General features: G+C 49.7%; 1 protein-coding gene across 1 annotated transcript in view; it reads right to left on the bottom strand.

The window, feature by feature from the left end:
• RBM44 (RNA binding motif protein 44) overlaps nt 1-14,786 on the bottom strand; it is a 1,989,784-nt gene that overhangs the window by 79,605 nt on the left and 1,895,393 nt on the right. The window contains exon 20 of the mRNA XM_086956335.1: nt 457-601. Coding sequence (XP_086812461.1) covers nt 475-601 — 127 coding nt within the window. The 3' untranslated portion in view covers nt 457-474. The remainder of the gene's footprint in view (nt 1-456; nt 602-14,786) is intronic.

The raw sequence follows: 14,786 nt of genomic DNA, 5'->3' as shown, positions 1-14,786 counted from the left end.
GAGAGAGCCCTTCACTTTGCTCACCAATCTCTTCTTGCTATCCCAAAGACTTGAACAGCATACAATGATAGGTCCTTCACTATAACTGCTAGGGAGTGGAACTCCACCCTCTTGGCTTTCTGCGAAGTCACCCATGCTGAAAGTCACGTACTAACTCATAATCACAGAAGGAGACTGGTTGATGTCAAAGCGTCAAGAAATTATTTTACAAAGGAGCAAGCAACAAACAGTAAACATAATGTAAATGACAAGCTAATAAGGCCACAGTAACTTGTAGTACATACATAACTTGCAATATCATGGCATGTGAGAAGAGAATGTGGCAACAATGCTTAACATCCATGGAGCGGGTAACAATGGCAAAATCCAGCCTCCGCAAAATCAAGCAGATGCCTTCCTTATAAAGGTAAAGGACAAGACATGGGAAAAGTGCACTAAAGAAATGTATTGCCTCACCTGCTTTTATTTATTCAACTAGGGCACGACCACCGATTGGGCCAGAACTGAAGAAGCCTTGACCACAATGGTATCTAGAGGCAAGCCGGTAAGAAAACCATTGTTGTTTGCTCTCACCTGAGCAAGCGCTTCCACAATCTGCTTTCTAAAAAAGGAGGCATGTATATTACATTTTCAGTAAAGTTTTCTTTATGATACGAATCCAATGTTTCACATATAATCATCGAATAAAGTAATGGTGTGGCATTTTCAGGTCTCGACATACAACAATTCACATAGTTTGCACATCGACTCAACAGCAGTTACAAATCATTTCTGAAAGCATTACATTTTCACAAGCCCCTCTATAATAAGAAAGGGACAACCCTTTTGATCTAATAAAAACAGTAAAACTTATCTTGGTTAGCAGCTAAATATAATGCACAACAACCCACCTCCGCAGTAGTCATGGAGTTGAAATCTGTTCTTGGTAGTGTGGGTGAGGTGAGTGTGGGTAATGGCGGGGCAGGAGGGGTCGGGGAGGGAGTTGGGAGGGAGTTAACCCTGATATTTTAGACGTCCTAAATTTTTACCTCAACCAGAACGTCCACATTCACTGGATGGGAGCCAGTGTTAATCCCTTGGGCGCGCCCACGATTCTGCGCCTGTCCGGCACTTCTGAAGAGTGGGCGGGATCATGACGGCCCCCAGCCATCATCAGCACACGCCCACCGTGTTGCATGACAGACGGGGGCCGTCATCAGCATGGAAGGGGTTACACCTCAATTTCATGAGTCAATGTGTCCCTGCGTTAAGGAGCTTCCTAATACATCAAAATCTTTAAAACAACAATCAATTTAATAAACGTGCCTGCTAATAATCGAGTTCTAGATCTACAGAAAAGTTAAAGGGTTTTGTTGTAGAATTAAAAATGAACCCTCCATTGCAGCTAATGATGGACAATGCTCACTTTGGAGTAGTAAAGGTGAAGCAGGGGAGACATTAGCCTCATCAGGTGGGATAGTACTTATCTTGGGCGATTGCTTAGCTCTTTTTAAAAATGATGTCCCCCCCCAGTGGACTCCCAACTGGCAGCTATCGCTGGCTCGTCTATCAGATCAGTCAAAGCGGTAGTCTGATATCAGCACTTAAAGTAAGGCATTTTAACACATTGCTCTGCCCTTCTGTAGAAACTGGTAATAGTGGAAGGGAGCATTGTTGCAACAATGTAGCACTAACAGTACCAGTGCAGAAACGGTAACATCGCAACTAATCTCTTCATTGGGAGCATGTTGAGAAGCAGTCTTTGACAGTGATAATGGCAGCTAATGTGGTGGGTATAGCTGTGGTCCAGAAATAACGCGGAGAAGCCGCTCAGCTGGTGGGTATTCACAAAGAGTCTCCAGAGGCGGCGCAGGGATGAGTATACAAATACTGCATTGAGCAGATTAGTTTGCAGCTACGAATGTTTTTTTTCTTAAAGGATTTCTATCGCCTAAGTAAACATTGGGGATTCAAGTAGTTCAATTCATTTTAGTTCAGTCCTAATCAGTAGCGTTAGCCTGACTCACATTGCCTGAGAGAGAGCTCGGTGAGCGGACTCCTCTCAGCGGAATCAATCTGCCATCTTCCTTTCCCAGTCTCCCTGGCATGACCTGATTAGCGTTTCTTCTACCATACCAAAAAAAACGCACTCTTAAGCTCGCCAAACCTGTATGTAGCTGCAAGGTAAATATAGACTCTCAAAGCCAATCACGATTACACAGTAGTATAGTAGCACATTGGAAGGGAGCAGCAGAGGGGAGGCCTCTGCGTAAATGGGTTACCTCTAAGGCAAACCTAATGTTAGCTCGAACCCTATCCCTTTCCCTTATGCAGGTAATACCATCTGCCATACACTGCAAGATTCTGTGCCAGTTTCCAATCCTCCCCCATTGGCAACTAACCAAGATACTAAGCTTTCAGCATCTGGTGGCGAACCGCCAGAGATACATGAGCTGTCACTTCGGTCTATCTTTCAGGCCTTGCAGGAGCAAACAACAGAGGCGCAGGAACAAACAGCAGAGGCACATGAGCATTACACGCAGCTCAGGGCAGACAATCTGTCTATCCAGCAATCACTCTCCTACTAATGACAATGTGGAACTACAGCAGCGTCTCGCAGATAATGAAGAAGCTGTGACAGCTACTACTAACCTAACACACTCTGACGATTATCAGCTAGCTATCATACAGGGGAAATTTGAGGACATGGAAAACCGACAGGGTCAGAACAACTTAAGGCTGTTTGGTGTTCCTAAGGGATAGGAGGGCTCGGATCCACAAGCAGTTGTTGTACAGCTGTTTCAGACAGCCTTCCCAGACTTGGCAGACTGGGATCCCCAAATACAACGTATTGACTACCAATTTTTCTGAACCACCAGGACCAGTCTAACTCACGGAAACCACGCCCAATCCTCATATTTTTTTTAAACTTCCTCTTGCAACAGGCAGTGTCTATTAAAGCCCAGCCCTCTACACTAGTGGTGGGTGACTCCAGCTCTTTTATGGTGAGGTCAGAGCTGTGCAAGGGCACAATGGGAAAAAAATGGAGGATGCAACAGCTTATTGACCCCTGAAGACTATCGGTGTACAGGCGTTTCTGCAAGAACCGGTTAGTCTGAAGGTTATCAAAGATGGACAGACCCAGATCTTTCATTCGGACTTGGAAGCGAGACAAGCTCTAAACAGCTTTGCAAAAATACTCCACAAAGGTCTTTCTAAGAGGCTGAAATGGGGGGGGAGGGGGGATGACAAGGAAGAAAAAAAACTAAAAAACTAAAGGGGGAAAGGGAAAGAAATAGGGGTGAAAAACAGTGTTAAATAGTTTCAATCATACTAAACTATCTGAAAATGGCCCTCTTTTCTCTCTCTCTCTGCTTAAAAATGTTCTCTGTTTAATGGTTTATAGTACTGACTGCTTGTGTGTGTGTGTGGGGGGGGGGAGAGGGTGTAGGAGAGTAGGGTCTGCAATCCTATGATCACCCAGATTTTTTGCTTTTGTTTCACTGGTTTACGACTTTCTCTGGCTGTGGGCCTGCCAATCAGACCCCCAGCCTGGCTGTTCTCTTTCTAAATTACGATATGTACCCTAGGTGCATTTACCAATTGGTACTGGGCCACCTTATCAGACCCCGTAACGCAGGGCATAGGTGTACCCAGGGCCGCCAGGGGCTGCAGCATGTATTATGCCACCCCTGGCTGGCCTCCTAAATTTGACACAACTGGCTGCATGACAGCTGGGGCAAAGTCGTGTAATCACCCTTTGCTTTAGGTATAGTAGCTCTATATCTAACCATACAATGGACACCCGAGTTCCTATCAGTCACTCCTATGGCAGGCCTTGACAATCCTGAAGGCAGAGTGCGTGGGCTCGTGTGAACTAGGTTCTGGCCCGAGCCGAGCCCGGTTGCAGCTTGCGGAATCAAGACCCAATGGCTGTTCCATGATAACGCGTACCACATCGGTAACTTCGGTGTCGCGTTATCAAGGCATGTCGAGTAAGGTGTCATACGAATCGGGATGCTGCCCCCTCACCAATTCTGGCGACGAGGTTAGCCTTCCGCCCTTCTAGAGGGACACGACATGTACGTAACTGTGAACCCCGGTTAAAGTTAACTAAAGCCTCAGCTCCACAAAATGGATGCTGCCACCACAGACACGAGTCTGACCTCCTGCTGCTGGGAGTCCTTCCAGCGAGGAGAGCTTGGACAAAGGGTTTCCTGTCGAGGGCGGTGTTCGCACCGTCCCAGACAGGGTTTGTGTATTCTGGGTAGGTAGGGCTTTTGCGAGAAGGTGACTGCGGAGTGGCACCCCGGTGCTCACTACGCATCTGCCGGTCAGAACCAGTTCCAGGGGCGCCAGCCCTGGCCTGGGGAAAGTCCGGCAGGGGAGAGGGGTGTAACTACCCCCCTTCCTGGTCCCACCCTTAGGGCAGGACCTAGTCATGTACCCACCCCTTTCTTTAGGATAAAGACCGGAGCGGGGACCCTTCCAAATTAGATCATCTTTGAATCAAGAACTACTTTCTACGAAAGGACATTCGAGACTCTTCTCAAGATTTCTCCCTTGTGACTAAGGAGTAGTCACCCTGCATCAGCGGGCACCATCTAAGAACTCTGCGGTTTGCTGTAAGTCCTTCCTCAAGGAATCCGACGGCCCAGCTCGACGAGAACCGGCTTCCCTGGCACCTCTGACCTCTACCCACGTCATCAGCTCAGCTGTGATCTGTGGGTGCGACGAGACCTCGAGGGACCGGCCATCATCAAAACCTGCACGCTTTCTTAACCAGCACGACCATCGAAGTAATTCTCTGGTGAGTGCTCTGGGGTCCGAGAAGCCCCGACCCTGAGCCGCTCCAGCACCGAAGTGCAGTCTCCCAGCATCTCCACGATCTGCGTGGGGCCCTTCTGCTCGCTGCTCAGCACGTTGTCTGGTCACTAGCCGCTGGCTTGTGCCCTTCTGTGACGACATCCGACAATCAACCCTGCTGGTCTGGTTGCTCCAGACTGGCCCTTGCTTCCATCTTTGCGAGAAGCACCCCGGGCCCTCCTGGTCCACTCAAGACGCCATCCTAGGCCCACCACGTGGCCCTGAGATCTGCCAAGGCTTGTTGCCCCATCCTGGGCCCAGCGACGCCGACAGCATCATCCTTCGTGGGACAGCTCGCACCTCCACCGTGGTCGCCGACAACGCCTCCTGGTCCGTGAGACTGCAGAGCCTAGCGTCGCCCACTCACCTGGTCGAGGTGAAGGCCAACCGGTGCCTTCCTGGTACCCTCTGACTACTGGCTAGTAGTACGAACTTGGTCCCCTCTGCTTTCAGGTATCATCAATCTCCGATCCAGGCTTGGATCTCTACGAACTATTCATCACTGGTCGCCGGCCAGCAACTCCTTTTCTTCCGGCTCCTGGCTCGTCAGCGAAGACCCCGACGCCTGTAAGACTTGTGCAGCCGCAGCCCTCGTGGCTAGGTAACTCGGCATTTCGGTGCCTGCATAGCCTCTTTACTCTAGGGTCCCGAGTCCCTCGCTTCCGACTTGCCTTATCGGGTCCGCCCGAGACCTTAAACTTTCCGTGTCCTCGGACACTTGTTTTGATTGTGCACTTTAAGTATTTTCCTAAGAGATTTGGTTAGTGCTTAGTACCCTGTCCTCATAAAGAGTCCAGGGCTGTTGTGAATCTTAATAAATATCCTGTTTATTTTCATAACACTTGTGTGGTGTCCTTTCACTGGGTGTTCAAGGGGTACATGTGTGGTAAACAGCTGGCTTAACGCGCCCTCTCGAGTCTTTAGCCTTAGACTGCTCGTATCCACGCTACTAGGATAGCTGGTCTATAGGTTGACTTACAACCAAACACCATAAGGGTCGTTGGAACGATACATAGCGGTCGCTAGAATAGCGAACGTTGCATATCGGGCCAACTTCTCACATTGGTGAGCAGCGGTTGGGATTTGAGCTTGCTGTTGTTTTACCACACGTATCCTAAGAATATCTTGTTGAAAGATCACATAAGTACTGTTAGTACATATAACTAAAGCTTAGAATACTCTGAGTTCTACTGAACCAGCTGTTGCAGCTCCTCAAGGCTTAGCACACCTTGGCTGCAACTCTTAGCAAGGGAATAGTAGGTAAACACATAGTGTAGGTAGTGTGCATCACTTACACCACACTAGAAACAGTATGTCGGACAAAGGAGGAAACTCTGAGTCTCCCCTTGTGTCAGTTGACCCTCCACAGGTCATCCCTTCAAGATATACTGTGCTGAGCTTCAAGGAGTTAAGACAGGTGTGTCACTCCAGGAAGATCAAGCAGGGGTCTAACCCCACAACGTCCTTTCTGATTGGTCTCTTGGAGACTTATGATGCCAGAAAAGCTGAGACCCGTCTTAGCTCTTCTAATCCAGAAGGAGACATGCCTCCCCTCGAGGGAACCAGAGACGATCCTGACCTCATCCACCTCGCAACTGAGAACGAAGATGTGGAGGATGATGAGGATGAGGATCCCTCTGGGGATGAGGCAGATAAGGGACAGGTAGAAGTCGTTAGACTAAGCAGGTCCAACTTAAGCAAACATGACAGTGGTACTGGGGGACCCCTGGGGCCGCTATCAGGTCAGCTTAACATTGGGAATGGACGAGCCCGATCTCTGTCGAGAGACTCTGGCAGATCCCTTCAAACCAATGGCTCTCACAACTCTTCTCAAAGAGGGATGACGTCCCCTCAGAGGAGAGTGTACGACGCTAAGGAAAGGGCAGCTAATCTGAGGATTGAAAGGGAAGAACTTGCCCTGGCCAAAGAAAGGCTTGCCTTTGCTAGAGAGCAACAGTTAAGTGGGGTAGTCCCCACTGGTGGCAGCGATGTACCTAGCAATAGGGAAAGGAGTTTTGATACGAAACACCTTGGTAAGATAGTGCCCCCCTTTAAACAAGGGGACGACATCCACAAATGGATAACTGCTTTGGAGAGGGCCTGCACTGTGCAGGGTGTTCCCCAGAGTCAGTGGGCAGCTATCTTGTGGCTCTCCTTTGAAGGAAAAGGAAGAGACAAGCTCCTCACCACAAGGGTGGAGGACGCTAACGATTACCAAGTCTTGAAAAATACACTCGTTGAAGGGTTCGGCCTAACCACTGAGCAGTACAGGGTGCTGTTCAGGAATACCCAGAAAACGCAGTCTCAAGATTGGTCTGACTTTGTCGATTGTGCCACTAAGGCTTTTGAGGGCTGGTTGCTGGGCAGTAAGGTTACTGATTACAAAGGATTGTATAATTTGATGATGAGAGAACAAATTTTAAACAATTGTCAGAACCAGTTGTTGCATCAGCATCTTGTCGACTCGGATCTGACCTCTCCCCAAGAATTGGGAAAGAAGGCAGACAGATGGGTTCGTACAAGAGTTAAACAGAACCAGGGCCAGAATCAAGGTGGTCAGAAGAAAGCAGACCAGAAGGGTAAAGATTCTAAGGGGGAACAAAATGACCAGAAGTCTTCGACAGGTCCCCAACAACCCAAAGAGGGTGGGGGTCAGGCTCCCCAAAAGAAGAAAGAAGGCCAATCCAAAAGATGGTGCCAGTACTGCAAAAGTAAATCTCACTGGTTTAGTGAGTGCACCAAGAAAGGAGGAGGGCAGGCTCCTGCCACTGCAGCCCCTAAGGCACCTGTGCCCCCTAGTACAGCCAGCAGTGGTAGTGCACCTCCCAAGGGTTTAGTAGGGTTAACCCTGGGTTCTGAGGGGCGTGACAACTTAGTTGGCACACTCACTCAGGCTGTCCTTGTCAGTACAGGGGACGCGGACGTGTCCCCCGACGTAAGTCCCAATACTTTGGGCAAATACCGACAGACACCTTTCATAAATGGAAAGATGGCTCAGGCCTATAGGGACACTTGTGCCAGCGTCACCATGGTGACGCCTAACTTTGTGGACCCTGGACAGATCATGCCAGGTACGGAATTCCTGGTGACCAATGCAAGCAATGTCACTACCAATCACAGTATGGCAATTGTAGCTTTCTCCTGGGGAGGGGTAACTGGCCAAAAGAAGGTTGTAGTTAGTTCAGACCTCCCAGTGGATTGTTTGTTGGGCAATGATTTGGAGTCATCACAATGGTCAGAAGTGGAGCACCGGACTCACATGGAAATGTTAGGCTTGCCAGCACATGTGTTCGCCGTGACCAGGTCACAGGTCAGGAAATGCCCCACTGAACAGGTGCTGGATCCTGGAACAACGGACCAGACACCTCCCAAGAAAAAGAGCGGTAGGGTTAAGGCTGCGCCTTCCCCCTTGCCCCAGGTCGTGGATCAAGTCTCAGAGGAGGCTGACCTACAGGAATTGAGGGAAACTGAGCCTAGGGAGTTCGAACTTGATCAAGTTGAATTCTTGGGTTCAGGGGGACCCTCAAGGGAAGACCTGGGGAAGGACCAGTTAGACTGCCCTTCTCTTGAACCCCTCAGACAGCAGGCTGCTGCTGAGGCTGCTGGGAACGCCACAGGTACCCACAAGGTATACTGGGAAGATGGACTCCTGTACACTGAGTCAAGAGACCCCAAGCCTGGCATGACCAGGAGGCTGGTTGTACCCTTGTCTCAGCGTGGTTTCCTACTTACCTTGGCCCACGAGATTCCCTTAGCAGGTCACTTAGGCCAGACGAAGACGTGGGACAGGCTTGTCTCACACTTTCACTGGCCTCATATGAACGAAGATACCAAGGAGTTTTGCCGCTCCTGTGTCACTTGCCAAGCCAGTGGTAAGTCAGGTGGCACGACAAAGGCCCCCCTTATACCAATGCCTGTGGTGGGGGTGCCCTTTGAACGGGTGGGGATCGACATCGTCGGTCCCATGGAACCACCAACAGCCTCAGGGCACAAGTTTATACTGGTGGTAGTGGATCATGCCACCAGGTATCCTGAAGCTATTCCCCTTAGGACCACTACAGCACCTGTTGTGGCAAGAGCCCTAGTTGGAGTATTCTCCAGAGTGGGCTTCCCTAAGGAGGTCGTCTCCGACAGAGGTGCAAACTTTATGTCGAGCTACTTAACTGCTATGTGGAAGGAATGTGGTGTCAACTACAAGTTCACTACACCCTATCATCCACAATGCAATGGGCTTGTTGAGAGGTTCAACAGGACCCTGAAAGGGATGATTCATGGACTACCAGAAAAGCTTCGGCGTAGATGGGACGTCCTGACCCCCTGCCTCTTGTTCGCCTACAGAGAAGTCCCACAGAAGGGTTACAGCCCTTTTGAACTTTTGTACGGACATCCTGTAAGAGGACCCCTATGTTTGGTGAAGGAAGGATGGGAGAGACCTCTCAAAAAGCCTGCAGCCAACATAGTGGACTATGTGCTTGGCCTCCGCTCGCGGATGGCTGAATACATGGAGAAGGCATCTGAAAACCTTAAGGCCAGCCAATAACTCCAAAAAGCTTGGCATGACCAAAAGGCTGTCTTGACTGTTTACCAGCCCGGACAGAAGGTGTGGGTGTTGGAGCCAGTGGCCCCAGCAGCACTCAAGGACAAATGGTCCGGGCCCTACACCATCCTGGAGAAAAAGGGAGAGGTCACCTACCTGGTCGACCTGGGAACTCCCCGGAGCCCCCACAGGGTGCTTCATGTCAACAGGCTCAAGGCATATGTCGACAGGAAGGACATGAGTTTGCTCATGGCCCTAGATGAGGGACAGGAAGAGGAGAGTGACCCTCTCCCCGACCTTCTCACTCAGAATCCTGACGATGGATCGGTAGATGGTGTTGTCTTTTGTGGCAGCCTCTCCGAACATCAACAGAGCGACTGTAAACAAGTTCTTCAGTCGTTCAGACATATGTTCTCTCTAACACCCAGTCAGACCAATTGGTGTACCCATGAGGTTGACACTGGTGACAGCTTGCCCGTTAAGAGTAAAATCTACCGGCAGCCTGATCACGTTAGAGACTGCATCAAGAGTGAAGTGCAGAAAATGTTGGAGCTGGGAGTCATTGAACCCTCGGACAGCCCTTGGGCTAGTCCCGTAGTTCTAGTGCCGAAACCTCACACCCCGGGCGGTAAGAAAGAGATGAGGTTCTGCGTAGACTACAGGGGTCTCAATGCAGTCACTAAGACTGACGCCCACCCAATACCAAGGGCAGACGAGCTTATCGATAGATTGGCTTCAGCCAACTACTTAAGTACGTTTGACCTGACAGCTGGGTATTGGCAAATCAGGTTAGCTGAGGACGCCAAGCCTAAAACCGCATTTTCAACCCCTGGTGGGCATTATCAGTTCGTGGTGATGCCCTTTGGTCTGAAAAATGCACCTGCCACCTTCCAAAGGTTGGTGAATCAAGTCCTTACTGGGCTGGATGACTTCTGTGCGGCGTATCTTGACGATATTGCTGTCTTTAGCTCCACCTGGGAGGATCACCTGGTCCACCTGCGGAAAGCGTTAGAGGCTCTGCAAGCAGCAGGCCTCACTATCAAGGCCACCAAGTGCCAGATAGGGCAGACACAGGTTGTATACCTGGGCCACCTTGTAGGTGGAGGCCAGGTTCAGCCACTGGAGAGCAAGATACAGTCAATCAGGGACTGGGCTTCTCCAACCACCCAGACTCAGGTTCGAGCTTTCTTGGGCCTGACTGGTTACTATAGGAAGTTTGTCAGGAACTATGGTTCAATTGTGACACCATTAAATGAACTGACAAGTAAGAAAATGCCAAAAAAGGTTCAGTGGACAGCAGGCTGTCAAAAAGCATTCGATGACCTAAAGCAGGCCATGTGCACAGCACCTATCCTCAAGAGTCCGGACTACTCCAAACCATTCATTGTCCAAACAGATGCTTCTGAGTTGGGTGTGGGAGCTGTTCTTTCTCAACTGAATTTTGATGGCCAAGACCAGCCCATTGCTTTTATAAGCAGAAGGCTGACCCCTAGAGAGAAGAATTGGTCAGCTATTGAGAGGGAGGCCTTTGCTGTGGTTTGGGCCCTGAAGAAGCTGAGGCCATACTTGTTTGGCACTCACTTCAAGATTCAGACCGACCATAAGCCCCTCTTATGGCTAAATCAGATGAAGGGTGAAAACCCCAAACTGCTTAGGTGGTCCATTTCCCTACAGGGGATGGACTTTACAGTGGAACATAGACCTGGTACTGATCATGGCAATGCCGATGGGCTCTCCAGATATTTCCACTTAGAACAAGAAGACTCACCTGGTCAAGGTTAGCTTATTGTTCCGACGTTTGGGGGGGGGGGGGGGTCATGTAGGAGAGTAGGGTCTGCAATCCTATGATCACCCAGATTTTTTGCTTTTGTTTCACTGGTTTACGACTTTCTCTGGCTGTGGGCCTGCCAATCAGACCCCCAGCCTGGCTGTTCTCTTTCTAAATTACGATATGTACCCTAGGTGCATTTACCAATTGGTACTGGGCCACCTTATCAGACCCCGTAACGCAGGGCATAGGTGTACCCAGGGCCGCCAGGGGCTGCAGCATGTATTATGCCACCCCTGGCTGGCCTCCTAAATTTGACACAACTGGCTGCATGACAGCTGGGGCAAAGTCGTGTAATCACCCTTTGCTTTAGGTATAGTAGCTCTATATCTAACCATACAATGGACACCCGAGTTCCTATCAGTCACTCCTATGGCAGGCCTTGACAATCCTGAAGGCAGAGTGCGTGGGCTCGTGTGAACTAGGTTCTGGCCCGAGCCGAGCCCGGTTGCAGCTTGCGGAATCAAGACCCAATGGCTGTTCCATGATAATGCGTACCACATCGGTAACTTCGGTGTCGCGTTATCAAGGCATGTCGAGTAAGGTGTCATACGAATCGGGATGCTGCCCCCTCACCAATTCTGGCGACGAGGTTAGCCTTCCGCCCTTCTAGAGGGACACGACATGTACGTAACTGTGAACCCCGGTTAAAGTTAACTAAAGCCTCAGCTCCACAAAATGGATGCTGCCACCACAGACACGAGTCTGACCTCCTGCTGCTGGGAGTCCTTCCAGCGAGGAGAGCTTGGACAAAGGGTTTCCTGTCGAGGGCGGTGTTCGCACCGTCCCAGAAAGGGTTTGTGTATTCTGGGTAGGTAGGGCTTTTGCGAGAAGGTGACTGCGGAGTGGCACCCCGGTGCTCACTACGCATCTGCCGGTCAGAACCAGTTCCAGGGGCGCCAGCCCTGGCCTGGGGAAAGTCCGGCAGGGGAGAGGGGTGCAACTACCCCCCTTCCTGGTCCCACCCTTAGGGCAGGACCTAGTCATGTACCCACCCCTTTCTTTAGGATAAAGACCGGAGCGGGGACCCTTCCAAATTAGATCATCTTTGAATCAAGAACTACTTTCTACGAAAGGACATTCGAGACTCTTCTCAAGATTTCTCCCTTGTGACTAAGGAGTAGTCACCCTGCATCAGCGGGCACCATCTAAGAACTCTGCGGTTTGCTGTAAGTCCTTCCTCAAGGAATCCGACGGCCCAGCTCGACGAGAACCGGCTTCCCTGGCACCTCTGACCTCTACCCACGTCATCAGCTCAGCTGTGATCTGTGGGTGCGACGAGACCTCGAGGGACCGGCCATCATCAAAACCTGCACGCTTTCTTAACCAGCACGACCATCGAAGTAATTCTCTGGTGAGTGCTCTGGGGTCCGAGAAGCCCCGACCCTGAGCCGCTCCAGCACCGAAGTGCAGTCTCCCAGCATCTCCACGATCTGCGTGGGGCCCTTCTGCTCGCTGCTCAGCACGTTGTCTGGTCACTAGCCGCTGGCTTGTGCCCTTCTGTGACGACATCCGACAATCAACCCTGCTGGTCTGGTTGCTCCAGACTGGCCCTTGCTTCCATCTTTGCGAGAAGCACCCCGGGCCCTCCTGGTCCACTCAAGACGCCATCCTAGGCCCACCACGTGGCCCTGAGATCTGCCAAGGCTTGTTGCCCCATCCTGGGCCCAGCGACGCCGACAGCATCATCCTTCGTGGGACAGCTCGCACCTCCACCGTGGTCGCCGACAACGCCTCCTGGTCCGTGAGACTGCAGAGCCTAGCGTCGCCCACTCACCTGGTCGAGGTGAAGGCCAACCGGTGCCTTCCTGGTACCCTCTGACTACTGGCTAGTAGTACGAACTTGGTCCCCTCTGCTTTCAGGTATCATCAATCTCCGATCCAGGCTTGGATCTCTACGAACTATTCATCACTGGTCGCCGGCCAGCAACTCCTTTTCTTCCGGCTCCTGGCTCGTCAGCGAAGACCCCGACGCCTGTAAGACTTGTGCAGCCGCAGCCCTCGTGGCTAGGTAACTCGGCATTTCGGTGCCTGCATAGCCTCTTTACTCTAGGGTCCCGAGTCCCTCGCTTCCGACTTGCCTTATCGGGTCCGCCCGAGACCTTAAACTTTCCGTGTCCTCGGACACTTGTTTTGATTGTGCACTTGAAGTATTTTCCTAAGAGATTTGGTTAGTGCTTAGTACCCTGTCCTCATAAAGAGTCCAGGGCTGTTGTGAATCTTAATAAATATCCTGTTTATTTTCATAACACTTGTGTGGTGTCCTTTCACTGGGTGTTCAAGGGGTACATGTGTGGTAAACAGCTGGCTTAACGCGCCCTCTCGAGTCTTTAGCCTTAGACTGCTCGTATCCACGCTACTAGGATAGCTGGTCTATAGGTTGACTTACAACCAAACACCATAAGGGTCGTTGGAACGATACATAGCGGTCGCTAGAATAGCGAACGTTGCATATCGGGCCAACTTCTCACAGGGGGGTTCGGGACGCTGGGCTCCTTGGTGGCTGTCATCAATCAACAGTTATAAAGGGGGTGATTCCTTTCCTACATAACTGGGAGAGAGGGAGGGTTTGGGCCAGGAAGGCGGTGGGTCTAAGTAAGGCCTGCGCTCAGGCTAGAAGTGGGGATTGGGGTGGGCAAAGGGTACTAAGTAAATATGATATAAATATTACACAAATCAATAAGGGGCCCTTTATTTTTTTTATTTTTTAGTAGAGTACTATTATAGAGAACTGGATGAGGGTCTAGACGATGATCTACTATATTTCTTTCATCTTTTGGAAATTAATAATGTTTAATGATAGGGCACTTGAATGCATGTGTTGAAACGTAGCTGAGCTGAACGCAACTGAGCGGCAACTAGTAAGGGAGGAGGTCAAACTATGTAAGCCGCATATTGCGCTTCTTACGGAAACGCACCGGTTCTACAAGGATAGGGGTCTGTCTAAGCAGGCGAGTCTTGAGATAGTGGATTGTACATCTCAGGGCGCCGCGATCAGAGGGGTAGCGATCTTAAAAGATACACGGCTAGGATGTTCTTAAGGATTGAGACACTAAGTGGTTCCGCACACAATATCAAAGTCTTTTGAAATCGATTGAATGACAGTATATATATATATATATATATATATATATATATATATATATATATATATATATATATATATATATATATATATATATATATATATACACACACACACAAACACACACACAAACACAGAGGACTTTCCAGATGTCGTTTCTTTTTTCAAAAAAAGTTCTTTATTGAGATGTTTTTAAGATTGAATCAAATCATGCAGTTAAAATCCAGTAGCCTACTACTCAAAGAACTTAAAAAAAAAAAAAAAAAACAGCATCTGGAAAGTCCTCTATGTGCATATATATATATATATATATATATATATATATATATATATATATATTCACTCCGATCTCCTGCACAGGCAATACGACGTGAAGGAATCAGGAGCCACTCCAGCCGGGTAGGTTCAAAGTATTTTTAATGGGCACAAAAAAGACGCGTTTCGAGCGCACAGGCTCTTGGTCACATACTTATTTATATATCAATGGGATG

Source organism: Lissotriton vulgaris, chromosome 2_1 (genome assembly GCF_964263255.1).
Source record: "Lissotriton vulgaris chromosome 2_1, aLisVul1.2, whole genome shotgun sequence".
Lineage (NCBI taxonomy): Eukaryota > Metazoa > Chordata > Amphibia > Caudata > Salamandridae > Lissotriton > Lissotriton vulgaris.
The sequence above is the reverse complement of the archived record's forward strand: the minus strand, read 5'-3'. Positions and strand labels throughout refer to the sequence as shown.